Consider the following 24975-nt stretch of genomic DNA (forward strand, 5'->3'; position numbering starts at 1 on the left):
AATTAAAAAAGTAAAATAAATAAATAAAATGGAAAAACGTAATACTAGACAAAGCATTATCTTCAAAAACATTTTTTATTTAATTAATATATATATATCTTTTTTTTTTTTTTTTTTTTTAGCAATAAGAGGCCTAGTCTGAGGTAGTTGGAAGTGAATAAACTTGGGGTCTTCTTAAGTAAAGAGGTGTAGGCGCAGACTGGTTTGGATTTTCAGAAATTGGCGGGAAAAAATAAAATAATCTAATTTGGCGGGAAAATCTGAACCAATCCGAGCCTGCACATCTCTATTCTTAAGTAGGGAGAAAAGCCTTATACCCATAGCAAACACCCCTGTAAGAACATGTACCGCTGTAATTCTCATAACAAGGGCCAGCGTCTATTGACGATAGGGAGAAAAGTCATAAACTCTTCCTATTTAAGAAGATAGCTATCACCAGGAGTTCCTGGTAAAGGAGGTCCAAATGTCAAAATTATCAGGAGTAACAACGCAATTTGAGTCATCATGGCTCCATCCCAGTAGAATAATGGTTAAATTGCAACATCATTCCGCAAGACGGAGCCATGATGGTGGGATTCACAGCACTAGGGAAGTGGGCAGGATCCAGGAGGCTCCCCTGCTCTCCTAGGAGTCAGGGAGAACTACACAACATTCGGAAGAGTAGGCAAGTATAGTATATTTAGGTTAGGTTAGATATTTAAATTCATAACTTGTGCAAGTCCTTTTCAACCACTAGCCTACTAATGTCCACTCGCTGAGCAGTGTAAAAGTTAAATGGTAGAACTAACCATAGTTCATCCATCCATGGGACCAAACTAACCATAGTTCATCCATCCATGGGACCAAAGGCCAAAAAGGGCCATTACAACCTTGTAACTTTCACTTACAGTATAGGGTCATCTGTGGCCTAGATTTATATTTGCTTATGTTCCTCTTGTAATAACCTGGAGATCCAAACAGGCCATATTGAGGCCATTTATGAAAAGTGGTGCACAAGTAACTGGACAGGAGAGGTGCTGTAACCAACAGGACCCAACCGGATCCTAACCTTTATTTTCCCAGTACACATTAGGACATGAATAGTCTGTGTGCTTGCTATTCGTAATACTGTCTGTTTACCATGGCGTCAGTTTTCAGCAATGTTCTCCATCCTATTTTCTGCTATTGGATTCTCACCTCTTTGTTCCGCCAGCTCTGTTCATATGTTAGCATGTGTGCGGAAAGAACTAGTAGACACAGAAGAGGTTTATTGCTTAATATAAAATGTCTGGGATGTTACCCCTATCGTGTGTCCCCTATATTTGGTATAATTTCTCGAAGTTAACACAGTTGGTAGTGCTGGACATTAGCAGCGTTAGACGGGTTAACAATGGACTACAAAGAGATTGTGCTGCCTCACACTATTGATTTATTGCTGAGTAAAGGGCTCCCCGTGATTGGACAGATCTGCAGTGTGAGTTCCGTGATCTCAGCAGTTCCACTGATCTGTAACCTTCCACAAGGTAAGCACTATTATCCAGCAGCGGCCCTCCAGTTATACTGCTGCTGTTGTTGCAACAGTAAATCAAAGGACTTTTCTTCAGGAAGCAAAATCCACTTGGTATGGGGTTAACCAGAGGTCCTAATTACTACTGTAACTTCTAACACAACCCAGCAACGCAATGCTAGGCTCCTTTTCTTAACACTTTGCTCCCTAATTTATTTCTTATTATATTAAATGCGTTTTTGAAATATTTCTTGTTAGATTTTGTTTTTTAAGTAACGAAGATACAGATGTGTCCACATACAGCTATCCTTCGTGCGCCACACGCCGTGTTACACATGACGCGTGAGAGCCACGTGACTCGGTAGTGTCAAGCATTTTTCGTGCGACTTTCTCCCTTCAAATGCATCGTATTCACACAACAATGCGAATAGGACGCACAAGCAGGGGCGTTTCTAGAGAGGAGGGGACCCGTGTGCAGTCTCCGACACGGGCCCCCTCCTCTCTGTCCGGCGCTGCCAGCGCCGGAGTTATAGACTCTGGGCACTAGAGTGCACCCAGAGTCTATAGAGTATACGCAGCGGCCATTTTCCCTGTACTGCGCAAGCGCAAACTACGGGAAAATGGCCTCGGCAGCCATTTTCCAGTTGTTTTTACAACGCCGGACCCCCGCGCCGATGTGGACTCCGGAGAGGTAAGTAATACTATGGGTGCAGGGTGTGCGGTGCGGGGCCCCGCACACCCTGCACCCATTATAGATATGCCCCTGCGCACAAGAAACTACTGCTGATTAAAATGATATGCGGCATGCCTATGTTCTGTGTGCGACTTCTGGTGCATCTGTATGCTAAATGCTACGTCTCAGTGATCGCAAGGTATTGAGCAGACCACTGCGATCCATGGGCATTCCTGGGTGGAGTCAGGGAGGTGGCCAAAAGTGTCCGCAAAAGGGGGACGGTCCGTGGGCATGTTATGGGAGTTCCAGGGGTATGTCTGCGCTCGCGGCTGTATTCCCAATCGCAGAACTACAGTCTCAGTCTCATTTTTAGAGAGAAAGCTGACCCGGAGTCTGCGCAGCCCAGTTCTTACTCAAGGAGTCGATGTGCGTCCAATGTTGCGTCAATGGTGGTGTGTTCTCAACCCCACGAGGATCTGCACACCACGCCGATAGAGGATGTGGGTGTAGCGACATTTCCTCAGTCCGTCGAACACTACGTCAGGCGGGGAGTCTGTAAGCCGGCATTAGCATATTTTAGCACATAAACCGCGAGCGCGATCGCGCTTGGGAATGCAATATCGTACAACTCTCAATCAGGCCCTGAGACAGGAGAAGCTTTATAGAAAGTGGGTGTAGCTACTTATGTAATTGGCTGTGGACAATCAAAGTGGGAATTGAAAGGGATCAAGGCAGTATAATGCTTGATAACGGTCTTACAAATAATTTGTTGGTACAGCTCCTTATAAAGGAGAAGATTGGGGATATAATGTACAGTACATCCCACGAGTCAGTTTGGCTGGGAAGAATTGTGCATGGACATTTTAAAACAATTTCCACCTATTCCTTTTTTTTTACTCACATGCTGCTTAACGGAATGGGTATGCCGGCTCAAATCCCAACCCTAGAAGCCCGGCTAGGAGAGAATCCCGACTGGCAGATAAGTATACTATCCCTCCCCTCTACTCCCCCCTAACACTCCTTTTGTGGTGCCTAACACTAACCTCCCTGGGTGGGTGTCTAACCCTAGCCCCCCTAATGGTGCCTAACCCAAAACCTCCGTGTGGCTAATACTTACCTGCGCCCGGTGTCTTACGATTGGGATGCCGGCTGTCGGGATTCAGACGCCGGTATCCTGATGCGTAAGGGGATACTGATGTCGGTATTTTGCCCGGTGGCGGGATGCCAGCGTTAGTATATCGACCGCAGGCATCTTGTCTGCCGGGATGTAAACTGCATCCCCTGCTCAACAAATAATTTCTGCAATGCAAGAAAATTTTACAGACCCCTGATCTTACATACCATTCCGGAGGGTTTTTTTTTCTCCCACAAAGGTGTTTATGATAAAAAAACAAAAAACAAAAAACAGTTTTTGGATAATTTATGTTATTTATTGCATGGTAATAACCATTAAATTAAATACAGCAGCTCACTGTATATTTTCTTGTTCTATCAGAGCTATCGAAAATTGAAAAATAGGCTTCTGCATTTGACACCATGCAGCTCAGAGAGCTGATGTATTGGTCCAGTTACAGCTCTCTAATTGCCTGGCTACATATTATTTTCAAACTACAATTTATTGATTGAATTACTCTTGTCAAAACTTTCTCTTTATGCAAATTTTTTTTCTTTAGCATCTATTCTAACGCAAGCTAATGTCTAGACAACACGCCCCTTGAATGATAAAGTCATTTATACTCAAAGATAGGAAGGGCAGAGGAGCAGTGCAAATTCCTCTTTGGCGACACTGTGGCCCTCATTCAGACCCGGTCGTTAGATGCAAGCTGTCGCTCTGAATGAGGGCGGCCGCTTACATCTTGAACTGCGGCCTCCTGGGGTCTGAATGAGATCGGGTCTGAATGAGATCCTGTGTGCCTTGTTTTAGGGACCGGGTCTGAATGAGATCCGGTGTGCCTTGTTTTAGGGATGGCCATCGATGTTTTCAAAACATTGATTGTTGCTGGCCGATGTCAACTACTTTTGCCATCGATGGCAGAGAACAAATTGCTCTCTGCCATCTATGGATGTTTTTTTTTATTTTAGTGAAAGGACGGACATTAGCCCCGCCCCCGGATGCCGCTAAGCCCTGCCTCCATTTTTAATTAGCCTGTGGACCGGCGTGCCTGCAGCAGAGGTGACCATCGATGGGGTGCAACACAACAATGGTTCACCATAGATGGGTTGTGTGCCTTCAATAGTAATCACTGATGTGCCCATCGATGGTAACCATCGATGGACACTCCACCGATGGTCATCCCTACCTTATTTAACACAAGTGTGTCTAGATTTTTTCCAGGACAGAAGAAAAAAACAGAACAGTATTTTGCACAGGTCTATGTGAGGAGTTGGACGGTGTGAGAGTGTTCCTCTTTGAGTACATTGGAGCAAGCACACCAATTCTCCTGGCGTTGTGGAACAGTGAAAGAAGAGAGACTACATATTGTGGAGAACAATGATTGAAATAAGATGAAGCTGTGGAGAGGATATCATTCCTTGCTTGGCAAAAAGGAGCACAGCCATCTCTGCAAAATTCTGCATCAGCTCTGAGCTGGTGGAAATCTGGCCTCACCCCATATTTAATTCTTGTCTACTCTCTCCGAATAAAGACTCCTAAAGTTCGGTGAACTCCCGCAAACTCCTGTGGCGTGATGATGCGGTTTGTGGGGAACTATGCCATTATTGCCCCCCCATCGCAGCATCTTGTGGGCTGTGATAAAGTCAATAATACCTCCCACACCTGCCCCCTGGTCCACAACCCTCTATTTTGGTATTGCCAATCGTAAATTCTTCTTGAGATTTGGTGGGTAGACACATTGCATTTGCCCAATGTAATAAAACCAAATCTACAAAAGACAGTCTCACTGTCCCCTTACTCTCATGGTTACTGTAACTTATAAATGAGCAGTATATTAGGAGAAAAAAGGAAACATCTACTTAAATGTATGGTGGAGGTTCTAGAGCAGTAGGAGGTTGGTCTTCGTTATGATGCTTACACTTATCCTGAGAAGAGAAACCGAAAGATTGCATAAGAAAAGAGGTGTTTTAAACCTCTAGGATGGGGGCAGGCATGTATGCAAATTACTTGTGGGAGTTAGCCTATGGCGAGAAGGCGGGTTTGTAACAGGAACATTATATAGTGGGATAAAAGTGTGGGCCAAAGCCTCTTTGTTCCAGATTCCTCCAGGACAGGGAAGTGCATTTTGTCAGTCGTCATTTTCCTTAGTAAAACTCTCTTAGTGCTTCTCCTTCTTCTCTCCTCCTTTTCCTTATTGTATTTAGTCATTCTTTTCATTTACTTCATATCATTGCTTTTACTTTTCCTTTCTGTCCTCAATCACTATCTTTTCTGATTTCTTGTTCTGCTGGGGGAGGGGTGGCTATGTCCTGCCTAGTAATGAGCCTCCCCAGACCCTGGTCCCTGGCTCCACAGTGCCCCCATGTTATTAGGGGCTGCAGGTGTGGTTCCCCTATTGATAGTTCTATCCCCCCTCAGGCTGCTGCAGCTTTGTGGAAGGTGTGCCAGTGCGGGGGAGGGGTGCTTCCCTTCAGTCCTTAATGCTCCTGGTCAATATCATCTTTGTGGCTGCAGTGGCCAGCACCATAGGCAAATGCAGGAGGGGTTTATGAGTGCCTTGCCTGAACACCCCCCCCCCCCCCCCTCAGCCCACACCATGAGGACTGCAATAGAAATAGCATATAATACTAAAGTTGCATGTTTTTTAGGATCCCCTCAGTGTCACAAATGAAATTACTAGCACTACAGTCTCTGTTGATCTTTTAAATGTGTCAGCCAGTAGAAAAAGTTAAAAAGCCAGTAATGAATATTGTTGTGCACCAACTAGGAGATCTGGAAAACATGCACTGTTCGGGGTGCACTGATATGGACCACCTATTGGATCTATTATTAATACTGGATAATACACTATCCAGGACATAAGGGGACCAATCTGTGCATCTATGCCCAGGACAGTGCATGGTTTCTTTTTCTGCCCTCCCCCAGATTCCCTTGCTCATATGATCTGTAATGGAGCCTGCACATGAAATACAAAGATTCAGCTCAGACAGGATGGCCCTACTTCTACATATAATTGCTTACTGTGTTTGCTGGTCCTGTATATGCCAGAATTATTTCATTCAGTACATTCGTATGATGTATTTTATAGCTGGTCTAAGTGCTGATTATGCCCTCTTAATGGTAGAAAACAGTTGCAGCAAACAGTGTCAGTATTATGCTGGGCATTGAGGTATCATTGGGGGAATAGAATGCTTTAGTGATGCGTTATCTGACGTAATGGCTTTGACACTGCTTTATTTATCTAGCTTTTATCTCCTTTGAATCATTATTATCAGTCAATAGAGGAGATTGTACTATATACTGTATTCTGAGCGTTTAACTTACAAAACAGGCAGAATACATTAGCTACAGTGAATTTCTACAGGGTGCACAGCTTATTATTGCAATCACTGCCCCAAGCATCTATCACCGGGAAGCTCCATTCTCAGCTATGCTCCTACTTCGACAAATATACATTGCTGGAGGTCACGCAGCCTTCGCGTCCTGCCTATGAGGGGTACAACGCGAGCAAAGCAGCTAGTTCAGTTCATCAGGGCTAACAGCAGGCGTCTGGTGGAAAATGCTTCGCCTTTAATAATTCCACCTGTACGCAGGGACGAAAATGTCGTTTTCGTCACCTCTGCTTGCGATGTGGTGGCAACCACCCAGTTGCCAAGTGTTTCAAGGTGGGTGCCCAGCAGCAGCCTGCACAGCCAGCAAAAGGCACAAGTGCTAAGTAAAGCTCCATCCCCTGTCCGTGTCACAGCGATAGCAAAATGGTTGAGTTGGTACCCGGTTCTGCAGGACGCAGAATTTTCGTTAAATGGCTTCAGTTTTGGTTTTCGTTTACCTATTTGCAGGGATGTCGACACATATTCGCCTAGAAATTTGAAGTCTGCTTTTGAATTGACTCACATTCTTAGGGGAAAAAGTGGCTGGCGAGGTTAGCGTCAGGCGCATTGCAGGGCCTTTTGCAGAACCCCCATTAGCGATCTTGTGAATTCCCCGGTGGGAGTGGTTCCCAAGAAAATTCCAGGAAAATACAGGCTCATGCAACATCTGTCTTATCCGCCAGGCTCGTCAGTAAGTTATGCCATACCAGTTGAGGTTTCCTCGGTGGTGTACCAGTCTTTTGACGATGCTTTGGACGTCGTTAGGTGTTATGGTCCGGGCGCACTGATGGCTAAGATAGATGTTGAGTCAGCTTTTCGTCTACTTCCTTTGCACCCAGAGTCATTCCAGTTTATGGGTTTTTAGCTTGGACAACGGATATTGCATAGACAAATGCTTGCCTATGGGGTGTTCCGTGTCCTGTGCGTTTTTCGAGCTTTTTAGCACCTTCCTACACTGGTGCGCGGAATTTATTTATTTAATTTTTGCGGTAGTCATGGGATAGCCCACTATCTCGATGACTTTCTGTGTGTCTGCCCTTCCGGTTCAGGCAGATGCAGTTATCTTTTGTTTTCTTTACGAGCGCTGTTTTTTCATTTGGAGTTCCCGTTGCTGCGGACAAAACGGAGGGCCCTTCCCCTTGCTTGTCATTCCTGGGTATCGAGATCTGTACCTCGGCGGGTTCTTGTCGCATTCCTCTCGATAAGCCTGTCAAGTTGCGTAATGCCATAGCGGAATGCACGGCTTCCAGTAGAATTACCCTGCGGCAGGCGCAATCCCTCCTGGGCCTGTAAAGTAATTCCAATGGGAGTTTTTTCACGTAAATTGGAAAGGGCCACGGCTGGTGTCACTAACCGAGACATTTGCTACGTTTATCCTCAGAGATTAAGCAGGACCTCTCTGTCTGGGTCTCGTTTCTTCGGTATTTTAATGGCGTTCGGTTGTGGATGTTTCCAGCCGCTGACAATTTGCAGCTGCAGCTGTTCATCGACGCAGCTGGCACCACAGGGTTCGGATGTTAACTTGATGGCTCCTGGTGCGTTGGCCGTTGGCTGGAAGAATGGGTGGGAAAGGGTTTGACTAAGGACTTACTCCTTCTCAAACTCTTTCCCATAATGGTTTCCTTGGAAATCTGGGGGGAATGGTTACGCAATCGCAGCATCATTATCAGGTGTGAGAACCTGGGCGTGGTCCATGCGATACAATCAGCAACATGCGGCTTCCCTGCTGGTTTTGCGCTTGCTAGCACAGCTGTGCTCACATGTTTGCGCTGTAACATCATGTTTAAGGCAAGACACGTTCCTGGGGTGGAGAATGAGATAGCCGATGCGTTATCACGTTTCCAGTGGGCTAGGTTCCGATCTGTGGCCCCTGGTGCTGACGTTGTGCTTTGCCCCTCTTATGTTTGGCAGGTGATCGAGCCGGCATGGAGGGCTTAGCAGAACAGTCTCTAGCCCCCTCCACATTGCGAGCATATCGGCAGGCATGGAATGAATGGGAAGATTATTCCCGTAGCAGCAAACAGGCAGGCAAGAGTCAGCATCGTTTGATGCTTTCTTTTATTTGGAGTCTCCGTTTGGCTGGCAGATCCAGGGCTTCTGTTGCGCGCTCTTTGGGGGGCATTGCATTTTATTGTAAATTGAAGGGCTAACCTGACTTTACTAAAAGTTTTCTGATTGTGAAGGCTTTAAAGGGTTGGGCACGGGTCTCCCGGCCAGTAGCTGACCGTAGGAGACCTGTGGATGCTCATCTGCTTCCGGCAGTATTAGGGGCGGTTCTCGGAGTGGCTCTTACTGCGTATGAGGCGGTCCTGATTCAAGTGGTGTTTTCGGAGGCTTTTCACGGCACCTTGAGGGTATCGGAGCTGGTGGCATCATCCAAATGGGTTGATGCCGCCATGCTCCTCTCGGATATCCTGGTCAGTGAGAGGTCTGTTCTCTGTAGGATTCGGCGGTCGAAGACCGACCAGACTGGTAGGGGTAGGTGGATCTCGTTGGGTCCATCTAGGGACGAACAGATCTGCCCCGTGGCACTAGCTATGCGGTATGAGTTATTGCGGCCGGATGTTCCTGGTTCATGACTCATGCATATGGACAGGACTCCGCTTACCAAATACCAGTTTGGTTGGATTTTGAAGAGGTGTATATCAGTTTTAGGCCTCCCGCCTCAAGATTTTGGTACACACTCGTTTCTGATCGGAGCCGCAACTTCGGCGGCAGCTGCGGGTTTCTCGGCATCAGAAATTAAGGCCCTAGGACGTTGGAAATCGGATAGTTATAAAGGTTACATTCGACCTAGGCGTTAAGGCCCTTTGTTTATAGTCTGTTCCGGTTACGTTTATATTTTATGCTTGCCTGGTTTCTGTCTTGTCTCATGTACTGTCCTGTCTTGTCTGTTACCCCTGTCCGTCCTACTCGGGATTAGCTACTCGCCATTGCTGGCAATGGGAGTCTTGAGGGATTTTACAATTTTTACCTGAACTGACGGATTCAATTCGGCTATTCTCAATCATTTAATTAGGCCACAGTCCATCCCTCAGCAGGTTTTTATTTTACCTCTTGCCGAGTTCACCTGTTTTTTCCCAATTCCCCCCCACCCATTCTTCCCCTTTGTGTCTTCTGTTTGTCTCAGCCACTTTAAATAGTAAAGTCGGCGACCAATAGCCAATTTTTGAATATTCAGCTAGGGTCCGTTGGATAGGTTCCAGAGGTATGAGATAGCATTCCTTTTGTCCTAAACTGTTAGTATGCAAGGCTTTTTGGTAGGCCACGTATTTTGGTGGCTTATTTAGGAGGCAACGACTTAGGGCAGAGGTCCACTGTAGAATTACGAGTTGATATTGTCAACGATTTGGCGAGGATGCTATCGGCCTGGCCCTTGTGTAAATTAATTTGGTCTTGCATTGTACCTCGACAGGTCTGGCGTGGGGTTGGGAGTTTTCCTGCTAATGACGAAGCTAGGAAGAAACTTAGGCCCTCATTCAGAGCCACTCGCTAGCGGCAGTACGCTCGTTCCGAGCGATGTTCGCACATCTGCGCATGCGTACGGATCGTTATACGCATGCGCGAACCAGTCAGTGCGGCCGAAATTCATGTGCTCGCAATATAGCGAATGCCTGCTATTTTGAGTGACAGAATGAGGCGTATGTGGGTGGTAACAGGGGAAGGTGCTTGAAAACGGGGAGTGGAGATCAGAACGCAGGCGTGCTTAAAGGTCAAAACGGGCGTTTTATGGGTGTGCATAATTAATACAGCAGCGTCATTGACCACGTCACTGGGTTATTTTATAGCCAGAACTGCTCGCAAGATTGTGGTAGCAAAAACCAACCACAAGAATAGCGAGCAGTTCATACGCTGGTCGATGTTCTCGATTAATCTAATAAATAGCGGACATGACGTATGGTGCGAGCGGCCAGGGGGCGTTTGTAACAAATAAACGAGCGTATGTTTGCTCGCTCGTTCAGACTTAGAGGTGTGAACAGACTGCAATTTGCGAACGGATCATTTGAATAGCCACCTCTTGTTTTTGAACGAACGACCGCAAATAGCGAACGGCTCTGAATCAGGCCCTTAATTTCGCAGTTGCCAAATTTGTGATGGCCAATTATGGCCGTGTCATTTACCATAAGAACATTCAATTTCGATTTAGTTATATGTATAGACCTGATGGAGTTCATTTAACAGAGGAGGGTTTGTCATTGTTTATTGGGGATCTTTTTGAGGAGTTGTCGTTATTGGGGTAGTACTTGGTATATTGGCGGTGCGGCGGTTCTATAAGCAGAACCTTGCTGTGGCGGGAAAGAACGGCAGGTCGCCAGTCCAGGTGCAATTATGATTTAAGGGCTCTCCCTTCGTTGACTGGTAGTTGGCTGTACCAACCTAACGGGGGGCAGTATCACCACCTAAACGGGTGGGAAGTCAAGATGGGGGTGAGCGTTACCTTTTGTTGATGATATGAGTTACATGGTTATGTGTATGCACTCTGGGCGATCTACGCCTGCTAAGCCTTTTGTTGTTTGTGTGTGGGCATAGCAGATCTGGCTGATTTCTGGCCCTCCTTTCTTTGCCACCATACATCCTTAAATAAATAATAATTATTATTGCTCCAATAAATCGCCATCAAGTTATCTGCCAAATCCACGTCTCAGTGTCTTTATTTTATGTTAGTATGATAAGTGGTTTGCACACATGACAACGCCTCATCCGATAGAAGGTTTAGAGAAACCGAAAGATTGCATAAGAAAAGAGGTGTTTTAAACCTCTAGGATGGGGGCAGGCATATATGCAAATTACTTGTTGGAGTTAGCCTATGGCAAGCAGGGGCGGGTTTGTAACAGGAACATTATATAGTGGGCTAAAAGTGTGGGCCAAAGCCTCTTTGTTCCAGATTCCCCACCCTCCCTCCCCTATAAATGTTGGTATGTTGTGGGTTTGGTTTTGGGTGGTGGGAAAGAACGGCAGGTCGCCAGTCCGGGTGCAATTATGATTTAAGGGCGCTCCCTTCGTTGACTGGTAGTTGGCTGTACCAACCTAACGGGGGGCAATATCACCACCTAAACGGGTGGGAAGTCAAGATGGGGGTGAGCGTTACCTTTTGTTGATGATATGAGTTACATGGTTATGTGTATGCACTCTGGGCGATCTACGCCTGCTATGCCTTTTGTTGTTTGTGTGTGGGCATAGCAGATCTGGCTGATTTCTGGCCGTCCTTTCTTTGTCACCATACATCCTTAAATAAATAATAATTATTATTGCTCCAATAAATCACCATCAAGTTATCTGCCAAATCCACGTCTCAGTGTCTTTATTTTATGTTAGTATGATAAGTGGTTTGCACACATGACAACACCTCATCCGATAGAAGGTTTATTGTTCAGCTTCCCGCAAACCTTGGTGCACTTGTGACTTGTGAGGGTGTTTCCAAAAAGTGGAGAGTACTGTATGCATGTACAGATGTGTGGACCATTGAGGTGTACCGAAGCAAAACCAGAACACTATGGCCTGACTCTGAGCCTCACGGAGCTCTCCTCATGGACAGAAATGACGAGTTTTTGCATAGAGCGGATGCACAGACGCGAATTTACGCATCTTTGAATCTGACTGTCCTATTCCGAGTCAGATGGAACTTGGCTGGTAACAAGGTGTTTCATAGCATGAACGGGGTGATGACATGTGATCTCACGTCACCACCTGACTTGTGGGAGTGTCGTGAGTGTGTATAAAAAGCCTCTGTGTGATTCTGAGATGTGTGTACGGGGAAAGGATGTCGGTTTCTGACAGATCTCTTGCACTTAGCATGGGGCTGGTGCATATGCCAATACCTATGATGACGGTTGTGGCGCCCGGCGTAAAATCAATGCGGCAACACGCATTATCATAAGGTAGTAAATCTGGATGCTACGGCTGCCCGCACCTACAAGCACTTTGCGTGTGATTCTGAAACTGCCCCTATGTGCACTGGTACGCATCCGGAATGGCGACTAAATGAAGTCTAATTAAACAAATCGGTTTTTATTTCACTTCTCCTCCTCCTACTGCACTATCCAAATGATTCATCCTCGTGTCAAAATATATCATCTGCCACTGACAGTCACAACATGTTCCTGCTCCCACAATGCATGGAAAGTGCCTTCATTCATTACAGACTTGCGTCTACTCCTGAGAAATGTACTTTTATTAGTACCAGTATTAACAACCATCTGGATATTTCCTTGGCAGCCAATAAAAATTGGGTCAAAGATTTAGACAACCTTAAAAAAATGTTTTTAAAACAAAGATGAGTAAAAATACAACATTTTGCTGTGCTACACACAGTAGGGCCCAAGGGCAGCATAGCCAGTGTATTGGAAATTAGACTGATCATGACCTATCAAGAGTTACAGTTTTTTATATTCAGACTATGGGGCTAATACTGGGCTGGGAGCAAAGCAAAAATAAAGGAGTAACTTTGTATCTAAATAAAATATGATGCAATACAAGGGGATAAATACATTTATTATTTTTCATGCAGGGTAAATACTGGCTGCTGTTGCATGTAGCCCACAAATGCTGGACAGCTTTATTTTTACACTGCAATTTAGAATTGAACTAGGACATGCCCCTCCCAAAGGCACCGTGGGAGGGAGGGTTAGGATTAGGGTGCGGGAAGGGGGAGGTTGGGTTTAGGCACTAGGGGGGAAGGTTAGGTTTAGGCACCGGGGAGCGAGTGTTAAGTTTAGGGTGCGGGGAGGGGGGAGGTTAGGCTTAGGCACTAGGGGGGAGGGTTAGGGTAGGGGTTAGGGTTAGACTTACCTTGTTTTATTATGGGTGTCAGGATTCTGACTGTCGGGATGCCACTGTCGGTATTCTGACCAGCGGCATCCCACCCGCTGGCAATCCATACCTAACCCCTGTCAACATTATCATTTCTGCAACTGAGATGGGGGCATGGCCACCTCACACAGGGAAGCAACACTGTGTCACATGTATGCACCGTGTCCTAATTCCAACATCCTAAAATCTAATATGTAAGTACATATTGCTCACTGAGATCAGGGCTGCACAGTAATACCCCTTATTGCACATTATACCACACAGTAATACCCCTTATTGCACATTATGCCACACAGTAATACCTCTTATTGCACATTATGCCACACAGAAGTACACCCTACCTATCCCTTAGTAGAGTGTGGCCTGGGCTTAATGTCCAGCCACTCACCAGGGGCTCAGGCTATTGTTTTAGTGTTCTTTTTTTTAGCGGGGCGCCGGGCCCTGCCCAATTTTAAAAGAGCAAAATGCTCCCTGCCCTTTTAGCGGTGCCCCGCTAAAACAGCCTGCCCTGTGCCTTCCCCACCCGCGGGCCGTAGAGTCCCCTGGGTGGTAAAAGTTGTGCTGAACAATCACCATCGGTTGAATAGATGCGTGGAATCTATTCATCGAGATGGGAAAGGTTGGGGGAAGCACAAGGACATGCCCCCTTTCTGACTGGCCACTCCCTCTTTTCAGGAACGCACATGCAGCAGATGTATGCAGAAGCTCTCTGATGACCACCCCCATACCCTGCCCTTTCCGCAGCCTAGTGGGAACAGTAAGCCTGCCTACTTTTGGCCACAAAAAGTGACTTGGGCCTAATGCCCAGAGTCACTTATACTTATTGCATGGGCCCATGGTCTGCCTAACATGTCCCACAGGCTTGAGGCCTGATTGCACCCACGGGCCAAATGCCCAACACCTGGTGGTTTAAGAAGGGGGGGGGGGTAAATTACTAGTGGCCAAGGCCACCTACCAGTAAGCTGTGAGAGGCTGCAGTGGGAAACTTTGTTTAACTGTTCGCTTCCACCAGCTGCAGCACTCTCCAGTCCTCATCTTCTTTCTTCTCCCGTCCTGGCCAGCGACGCCATCTTCTCGTCTCTTCTTCGGGCGACTGGAACTCTTCATCTGACGTCTACTCCCAATCACCGCTGCTGCTGAACTGAAGGCTCTGCTCGGCACAAGTGAGTGGAGCTATGATATGGCGAGCTGTGACTAGCTAGCTGCAGCTGCTTGTGACTGGCTGCTGGTCCGCGAGCCATGATTGGCTCGCGGACCGCACCAAATTTAAACAGGCGCAGCACCCGCTTGCTGGAGTTGTCAGCAGCCCCGCGATTAGAGATAGTGAAGGCGGCTGGTCCCACCCACAGGGCGTTGTGCGCTATGGAGCTCATTCAGACCCGCTCGCTAGATGCGTACGCTCGCTCCCAGCATATGCAAACTCGGCTAAGTGACGGCATGGCAGGCGATCGCACGGCAAGGCATAAGCACGCCCACTATGTCTTGGTGTGTGATCGCTTTGTGTATGTAGACGCCCACTTGCGCACGTCATCTCCTGGAAGTGCTTGTAACCATTGGTACATTGAGCACCATCGGATGCGATCGCAGCGCTTAAGGTTGCCTTTACCCTGCCGCAAGCACAGCGATCACTTCAGAGAGAGATCCCACCAAGTAATGTGTACTATGATGCTGCCTTTTGATTATGCTCGCCTCTGAAATGCTGTTCAGGCAATCCTGTGTTCGCACCTCCATTCCCCCGTTTCCAGTGGTCAGCCCCTGTCACCACCCACAAACGGCCTCTCCTGTCACTCACTCTACTAGGCAGTCTATACGCAGCAAGCGAACGCATCCCAATCTCTTGCATTGTTTTGGCACGCGCATTTTAATGTGTACGCATGCGCAGTTAGCGACTATCGGCCAGCTACGAGCGTTCGCATCATAGCGAATGGGTCTGAATCAGCACAGATCGCACCACCCTGGCTACGCCTACGATGAAATCGCTTCTGCCAGCATATTTTTTTATTTGAGGTGTCCTAGTTGTATTGCATTGCATAGAGGCCCTATCGCAGGAGTGGCCCACGTGACCAGCAGCGCTATACAGACTGGTGGCAGCAGCACCTTCACCCACCACTCACACCAATGTCACTGTGTGCCCTGTGCACAGACTGCTATGTAGCCTATCCTATTCACCAACCATTCACACCAATGTCACTGTGTGCCCTGTGCACATACTGCTATGTAGCCTATCCTACTCAAGTGAACCTACAAACATGCCAACTTGGAAGATGTTCTCGTTTTGACCATCACATGAAATAACCATCGGAGTTAATGGAATGTATACACAAATGCCAATATTCTTTTGAAAAAAATTTAAATCAGTCATCTGAGTAGATAACAATAATTAGAATAGCTCTTACCTGTCTACTGTCCCTCTGGGAGGAGGATGAAGAAGAGGCACTTTTGTGCGTTGGCGTAGATATTTTGTGAGCTGGCGATATGCCTTTCTCTTCCGAATTCATCTTCAAATCCGGTCAGACTAAAGTGCCAGCAAAACCATATCAAACGTTTTATGCAGATCCTGCAGTATCTCTCTCTCTGTGCCTTAATCTATCTTTAAATCCATCGCTGATTAAGACTGAAATAAAAAAAAATATATATATACTATTTAGAACATTATAAGATTTTGGAAAGCAAAATGTTTTGTAATTTTTTATTTAAGGATGGTGCTTGGTTACATCGACTCACTCACACGCTGTGAATAAATTATTCATTCAGAGGCACTGAAATCCTTGATCGGTCCTAAGGCAAGAAGTGGCTGGTAATGATCTTAAAGGCTTATTGTTCTATAAAATACAGGGTTTGAGCTGCGTGTGTCAGATTGTATTTTGCCATTATTTAGATGCTTTCCTGTTGAATTTACCAAGCTCAGGAATGTGAAGCATTCCGAAGCTTGGCCGCGCTAGCGAATGCCATCTGAAGATGACTAGCCATTGTAGCCTATAGGCCAGTGCCATAACAGGACTGTAGAGCGCCCTGTGCTGGCTCGCCCCCTGAGCGCATGATATGATGTTGCAAAGAGGTGGCCAGCCCCAGGAAGTGCAGCACTGATCCGAGCATCCTCAGGACACTCTGAGCAGCTGTCCAGACAGCAGGGTGCCTGCATGGAGCTTCTAAAGGATGATACTGGCTGCTGAGTGCCGTTCCAGACACCCTGCTAGCCAGAAGCAAGGGACGTGGGGCAGCGGCACAGCTTTCACACCCCTAGTTGCGGCCCTGCTATAGGCTACAATTCGTAACAAGTACTAAGAGGGGAATCCTGTCCCTACTTGCGTGCAATAACACATCTGGGCTATAGATAATTTCTTATTGCCGCAAAAAGCAGCGATTACAAATTATAATTATTGGATCAAAAATCTGACAATAAATGGGGTCCTAAATGTTACATTTAACAGTAACCATGAATTAAAGTCTGATTACAGGTACTCTTCAAAACATCTTGGTTGTCTCTACTACTGTATAAAAACAATTTTAAAAATGAAACTGAAACACCATGGCTGCTTGCTCACCATGATAGTACTAGTAATGGTGTTTGAACTGGAAAGTGTCTATCTTAGCCCCACTGGTGTCCTAGGAATAAGTCAGACCCCTTTTTCCGAGAGGAGCGACTTCTTTTTCAAGGAACATGTAAAGTTACAAATAATTATTAGTCTTAATCATGTAATATATATATACTGTAATTTACATTGTTCTAACATAAGCCCAAATTCTAAAGCTGAACTTACATCAAGATTTCATTCTACACATAGTCCAAGTGCATATCTAAACTTACCACAACCCCAGCTCAAAATATCCTTAGAACAAAGACCTGTTCTTGCTGCTGTTATGAAATACCTGCCTTTGCATAAGCCCTTATGCTGAGGTCTGCCTATAACAACCTCCTTTAGAGATTGATACTCTCACCGGTACTGAGATGCCGCCAGGTCTTAAACTCAGAGCAGTAGAGGTTTATAAAAAAAAGACAGGTAATCACATGATATGAATGCAGCAGTAGAAAATGCTATGATACTGATAAAAAACAGACTCATTTGTAGATCTACCTTTGGCCATACCCAACTACTCTCACTTAGTTTCCCAGTGAAGTGCATGGGTCAAGGAATTGATGACACAATTTACATTGAATCACTTTATCAAGGCCAGTCCCAGCATGTCCCACTTCAACCTCAGGTGAAAAATGTTTTATTATTTAAAGCATTTTTCATTGGCAAATATTTTTTTTACTTTTGTTTTTATATTTCTTTAGATTTGAAATATTTCTTTAGATTTTAAAAGTGTTCTTAACTTTTTTTTTTCCATTTATTTTTTCTTGTCATATCGAAATGGAAGCCCAAGTATGAGCTTTCAGTTTCATTTTCCATATCGCTTAAAAATGGCCCGGCAGCATCCTAAATGCAGCAGAGTATAGCTCAGCTACCACAAAAATATTTTACTAATTACCTGGACCCAGCATGGACCAGGACCAGCCATGAAGGAGGAATGCCCTCCTTCTTGGTGAATGTAGCTGCAAAGCCCTGGCAGGGGGCCCACTTCTGAGTTGGGCTGAATTTAATTCCCATATACGAATAGGTGCCATTTTCACTGTGTTTTAGAGGCATACTCAATTAGGTGCGCTTTTTTGTGATAAAAATTACCCTGTCCATCGCAACCTTTTCAGTAATGCGGGTATGCGCGCTCATGATACCCGCGCAATCCAATTGATAAAGAAATTGTAACAGCCTTTACTTGCAAAAAAAAAAAAACCATTATTGGGTAACGGTAATAATGTTTATTACTGTCCCAAAGAAAAGTATTTTGATATTTATAAATGTTGTAAATTGCTGATTTGTGCATTTAAAAAAAAAAAAGTAAAAAAAAAATATAATTTTTTTTTGTCATTTTATTACAAACGAATAAAACAAAAATGCAAAAATAAAAAGTAGAAAACAAGTGTTTTGGGGGTAATTTTAGACAAATATAAAAAAAATATTAAAATTAATAAACAACAAATAGTTTTCATAAAGTAAATCATTTAAATAAATTTGGGGTGCATAAATTAACGAGAATTTATTTTGGGGTAATTTGAGGCCTTTTTTAACAATCAATTATTACATGTACTGTAATTATTGTACTAATTAAGCTAATTGGAAACCTCCAATTGCCTAATTAGTCATGGTGGGGAGTGTCCAAGTGGCACTAAAGCAAGTCGCAAAATTTTAAACTTAAAACAGGGATTTTTCTTGACTACACCTGCTCTGAGGCTGTGAGAAATAAGCTGTGGTACAACTAATTCTCGCCACGGCAATTGAATAGGCAAAAACCTTGCAACTGTGGGAAAAATCTCTTGCCATGGGGTTTATCAAAATTAGACTCGCGATTGAATATGCCTTTTAATGTTCATAAGTTAATTTTTGGGATCATTCTCAAAATAAAATATGACCCAAATTGACATATCATTAGAATTCATTTTCTTTAACTAAATTAACTAAATAAATTACAGTTAATATTCACCGCATAAATGGCATGCTAGTCACTAATAGGCAAATGTCATTGAACTACAGTACATTTTAATAATTTAAGCATTCTGTGGTGACATGCTTTAATGGCAAATTGCAACCTGCATTTTTAAGTGATCATTTAAACTATTAGAATCTAAATCATTCTAGGCTGCAGTTAACTCTTAAACATACAGATTGAATTGAAAAATTTGGTTTTGAGTGGAATATCCTTAGCCTGTGATAGACAACAGATGGCTAATGGTCTTCCAGTAGTAGCCCAGTAATCCTTCACCCGCAGCTCTCAGCCAGCTGCTGTTGCTCTGACTTGTTCACTGCTTTGTTATAAAGAAAAGAATTAGACTGTCTATTGGGTAGGAGCATCCAACTTCCAAGTCATGTGACCTCCTCCAATCAACTCAGGGAGGTCATGCAGCATGCAAGTAAAGGATAAGTAGAAGCGGGGGAGGTTCAAAAACATACTTTGGGTGATGCGAGAAGCATGTGGGAAGGTCTGTTTGGCATGCAGGGATGTCTGAAGGGCATGTGCAAGGTCTAGAGGCCTGTGGGTAGGTTTGATGGACAGATGGGTAATCTGAGAGGCATGTGGGGGTCTAAGTGCATTTGGTTGCATTTTGTGGCAAGTGCAGGTACGAATGGATGTGGTAGACTATTGAAGCAAATGAGGGGCGTGGGGGGGGAATTTTGGGATAATTGTGTGTCGCCAAAGTAATTTTCGGGCTACGTTTTTGTCCTTTATTGTCCAGCCTCCTTGAAAGTTGGAGGTCTATACATAATGATGTCCTACAAGGATATCAGGTTGCCATTTGCTGTCCTAAGCATACCCCAGTTCTCAAAAGTTACTTACCTGGCCACATGTCCCAGAGCCGTAACTAGACTTTTTAGTGCCCTGTGCCAGAAAGAGCATTGGCGCACCCCCTATTTTTCAAATGGGGACAAAACGCACCCGAAAAAGGGGCATGGCCTCATGGGGAAGGGCCAGGGAAAAGATGGGGAGGCCAGGAGATGCTGGGGATAAAATAAGAGGAAGCTACAAGTGAGAATGATTATAAACAGAAAATGTAAAGGCTCGAACAGTGCTCCCCTGCCCTGCGGTGCCCTGTGCAGTGGCACAGGTCGCACTACCCTAGTTACGGCCCTGACGTGTCCTAGGGATCTAGTGAGTTCCTGACCTTCATTTACCCATCGGCCACTCGTTTAAGTCATCAACATGTTTTCGATAAGACTTGTTACCAGTCTGAAAAACAGACCTGAGTGGCAGGAGAGATTTATGTCACTGACCTAGCAGCATACAGGAGATCTTGTCACCATATCTGCTGCTGCTCCATTCGCAGCCTGTGTGGGCAGCGAGAAAAGGATATCGTTGGATACATCAGACACTGTAGACTGAAAGCCAGTGACAATAAGTTACCTTTGGGAATTGATGTCTTCTTAGGATATTACACCCAAACACAATTTTCTGTTTCAGGACTAACTGCAGGAAGCAGTGACTCTTAAAGCCAAGAGGATTTCCTGTAAAGCAATGCACTTCCCCTCTTCCCCCTCCCCCAAACACCAAATGCAAAACATTGTGTTAGGGTTCAGATGAGGAAAGGAATGGAGTTGCTATTAGCAGCAAATGTGTTTCTTTGACCCAATCGGAGATACCAGGGATTTGGCAGTATTGTATACTCACCACTGGGTTAGCATGGATTGGGCACTCTACAGTACACTAGCCACCACTGGGTTAGCATGGATTGGGCACTCTACAGTACACTAGCCACCACTGGGTTAGCATGGATTGGGCACTCTATAGTACACTAGCCACCACTGGGCTAGCATGGATTGGGCACTCTATAGTACACTAGCCACCACTGGGTTAGCATGGATTGGGCACTCTATAGTACACTAGCCACCACTGGGTTAGCATGTATTGGGCACTCTATAGTACACTAACCACCACTGGGCTAGCATGGATTGGGCACTCTATAGTACACTAGCCACCACTGGGCTAGCATGGATTGGGCACTCTATAGTACACTAGCAGCAACTGGGTTAGCATGGATCGGGCACTCTATAGTACACTAGCCGCAACTGGGTTAGCATGGATTGGGCACTCTATAGTACACTAGCCGCAACTGGGTTAGCATGGATTGGGCACTCTATAGTACACTAGCCACCACTGGATCAACTCTGTGCTCAATATTCTGGGCTCAGCTCTAGGAGGGAGATACACTAAGCCTTTGAGAGTGATTAAGTGGAGAGATATAAAGTACCAACCAGTCAGCTTCTAACTGTCATTTTTTCAAACGCAGCCTGTAAAGTAACAGGAGCTGATTGGTTGGTAATTTATCTCTTTCCTCTCTATCACTCTCCAAGTCTTAGTACATCTCCCCTAAAGTCTGAAAATAGATAGGATGGTAAAGTAAGGCAGAGTTTCCCAAACTCCGTCATTGCAGTCCAGTTTTAAGGATATACATGCTTGAACCTGTGCTTAAACATGGATATCTTTAAAACCTGGACTGTAATAGCAGAGTTTGGGAAACTCTGACCCAAACTGACACAAGCCTGAACATTTATATTTCCTAAACCAGTAAACTTTCTAGGTACAGTGTACTGGCTCCCAAGGAGAAGCCTGATAATATGCCCCTTACCCAACCACTAGAGCAGAGCAGGGGTCTCTCTCTCTCTCTCTCTCTCTCGCTCTCTATATATATTTTTTAAATGTGGGTAGAGCATATGCAAAACATTCTTATGTTTAATATACTGATCAGATAATAATAATAATAATAATAATAATAATAATAATAACAAAATGTTTATGCCCTACTGGCATTTGCCAGAATTGCCAGTCTGGCAGTGGTGAAAATACATTAATCTCCTGAACATATTGTTTTGGGGTTTTCTTTGTTTTTTTTTTAATTTTAGTTTATTTACAGTTTCCTGTGGTCACATAAAAAGGAGGAGAAGAGTAGAGGAAGATGTTTCATTTATCAGACATGTTAGTATTCTGGGTAATGGTTGCCCCACAGCAGAGTGACTGCTAACAGCTCGTAGTCCCGGCTGCCTTATGTGGAAATACAGAAGGAATGAGCACAAGACTGACCACAGAGCAGCATTTATGGGCCAATGCCAAGAAAGTTAATTTTTTTTTGCTAAGCGCTTTATTTAGAATTCCTTCAAACTGCTAAAATCCATAACTAAGAAAGGCTTATTTATATACATGTCACAGATAGAATAAATAGCACATTTATATCTACTTCCAGCAGTCAAAATGAAACACAATGTCTAAGCTGGCTGGCCCATTTTATTATATAAGCCCTTAAAAGGTTATTTTAAGATACAACTGCCACTTACAGGGTGGGAAGCATGACTCATCGCATTCGAGATGCATCCCACTGCTATGCGCATGCATGTGCGATTGCGGCTTTTACGCATGCGCACTAGTGAACAATCGGCCGATCTGCGTAGTGCATTATACCTGTGTACAGTCAGGTGCATAAATATTGGGACATTGATAGAATTTTAATATTTTGGCCTCTATTCACCACCACAATGGCTTTGAAATGAAACAAACAAGATGTGCTTTAACTGCAGACTTTCAGATTTAATTTGAGGGTAATTACATCCAAATCAGGTGAGCGGTGTAGGAATTATAACAGTTTCTATATGTGCCTCCCACTTTTTAAGGGGCCAAAAGTAATGGGACTATCAACTCAAAAGCTATTTCATGGACAGGTATGGGCTATTCCCTCTTTATTTCATTGTCAATTAAGCAGGTAAAAGGTCTGGAGTTGATTCTAGGTGTGACATTTGCATTTGGAATCAGTTGCTGTCGACTCTCAATATGAGATCCAAAGAGCTGTCACTATCAGTGAAGCAAGCCATCATGAGGCTGAAAAATCAAAACAAACCCATCAGAGAGATAGCAAAAACATTAGGTGTGGCCAAATCAACTGTTTATAACATTCTTAAAAAGAAAGAAGACACCGGAGAGCTCAGCAACACCAAAAGACCCGGAAGACCACGGAAAACAACTGTGGTGGATGACAGAAGAATTATTTCCCTGGTGAAGAAAAACCCCTTCACAACAGTTGGGCAAATCAAGAACACTCTCCAGGAGGTAGGTGTATATGTGTCAAAGTCAACAATCAAGAGAAGACTTCACAAGAGTGAATATAGAGGGTTCACCACAAGACGTAAACCATTGGTGAGCCACAAAAACAGGAAGACCAGATTAGAGTTTGCCAAACAACATTTAAAAAAGCCATTACAGTTCTGGAACAACATCCTATGGACAGATGAGACAAAGATCAACTTGTACCAGAGTGATGGGAAGAGAAGAGTATGGAGAAGGAAAGGAACTGCTCATGATCCAAAACATACCACCTCATCAGTGAAGCATGGTGGTGGTAGTGTCATGGCGTGGGCATGTATGGCTGCCAATGGAACTGGTTCCCTTGTATTTATTGATGATGTGACTGCTGACAAAAGCAGCAGAATGACTTCTGAAGTGTTTCGGGCAATATTATATGCTCATATTCAGTCAAATGCTTCAGAACTCATTGGACGGCGCTTCACAGTGCAGATGGACAATGACTCGAAGCATACTGCAAAAGCAACCAAAGAGTTTTTTAAGGCTAAAAAGTGGAATGTTATGCAATGACCAAGTCAATCCCCTGACCTGAATCCGATTGAGCATGCATTTCACTTGATGAAGACAAAACTGAAGGGAAAATGCCCCAAGAACAAGCAGGAACTGAAGACATTTGCAGTAGAGGCTTGGCAGAGCATCACCAGGGATGAAACCCAGCGTCTGGTGATGTCTATGCGTTCCAGACTTCAGGCTGTAATTGCCTGCAAAGGATTTGCAACAAAGTATTAAAAAGTGAAAGTTAGATTTAGGATTGTTTAGTTTGTCCCATTACTTTTGGCGCCTTAAAAAGTGGGAGGCACATATAGAAACCGTTGTAATTCCTACACCGTTCACCTGATTTGGATGTAATTACCCTCAAATTAAATCTGAAAGTCTGCAGTTAAAGCACATCTTGCTTGTTTCATTTCAAAGCCATTGTGGTGGTGAACAGAGCCCAAAATATGAAAATTCTGTCAATGTCCCAATATTTATGCACCTGACTGTATATATTTGATAATTGCTGTGCTTCGTAGAACAAGATCATTAAATTGTGGTTACATTTTGAGCTAAATTCATTTTATTAAGCTATGGAAATAATCGGAATTGGTATGGAATGCCGGCTGCCGCATGGCCGGCAGTTCGACTCCCAGCAGCGGCAGCCCGACAGATCAGCAGAGCCCGGCAGCGGAAGCCCGACAGCGCTGGAAATCCCGATCGTCCCTAAGGTAAGTATAAACTAACCTAACCCCTAACCTTAACCCTCCTTTGGGGTGCCTAACCCTAACCTCCCCCCAAGTGCCTAACCCTAATCCCCCCTCTAAGTGCCTAACCCTAACCCCCCCCTTCCCCGCTGCCTAAACCTAAGTCCCCCGGAGGAGTGCCTAACCCTAACCTCCCCACGGGGGTGCCCAACCCTAACCCCCCTTCCCCTAGCCTGGCCCTAACCCTCCCGGGGGGGTGCCTAACCCTAAGTCCCCCCCCCGGGTGCCCTAAACCTAACCCCCCCGCGGCTGTCCGCTCGCGGCACCCGGCATCCCTTCGATCGGGATGCCGGGCGCCGGTTTTCCGGTGTCCGGTAAATGACAGGCGTCTAGATATAGACGCCAGTCATTTATCCCATGCCGGGATAAAGCAGCCGGGCTGTCGGTATTAAGGCAGCCGGTTTCCCGACTGCATACCGAAATAATCACCCTGTTTTTCCTATGCTGCCCCTGGAACAGATTATCTCTTTAGTTATCTGATCTGCACACAGGGCAGTGTATACAATGGCGATTACGGACGCACTGTCCGTGCACAGCGATTGCAATGCAATTATGAACGCACAGAAGAATCCATCACAAAGTGAGTGACAGGCTGTCAGTGTTTGGGGGTGGTGACG

General features: G+C 45.0%; 1 protein-coding gene across 1 annotated transcript in view; it reads right to left on the reverse strand.

The window, feature by feature from the left end:
• OSBPL6 (oxysterol binding protein like 6) overlaps window positions 1-24975 on the reverse strand; it is a 295064-nt gene that overhangs the window by 132465 nt on the left and 137624 nt on the right. The window contains exon 3 of the mRNA XM_088461219.1: window positions 15851-16068. Within this exon, the coding sequence (XP_088317345.1) occupies window positions 15851-15952 (102 nt within the window). The 5' untranslated portion in view covers window positions 15953-16068. The remainder of the gene's footprint in view (window positions 1-15850; window positions 16069-24975) is intronic.

The sequence above is a fragment of the Taudactylus pleione genome, unplaced genomic scaffold (assembly GCF_031769625.1).
Source record: "Taudactylus pleione unplaced genomic scaffold, aTauple2 ptg001027l, whole genome shotgun sequence".
Lineage (NCBI taxonomy): Eukaryota > Metazoa > Chordata > Amphibia > Anura > Myobatrachidae > Taudactylus > Taudactylus pleione.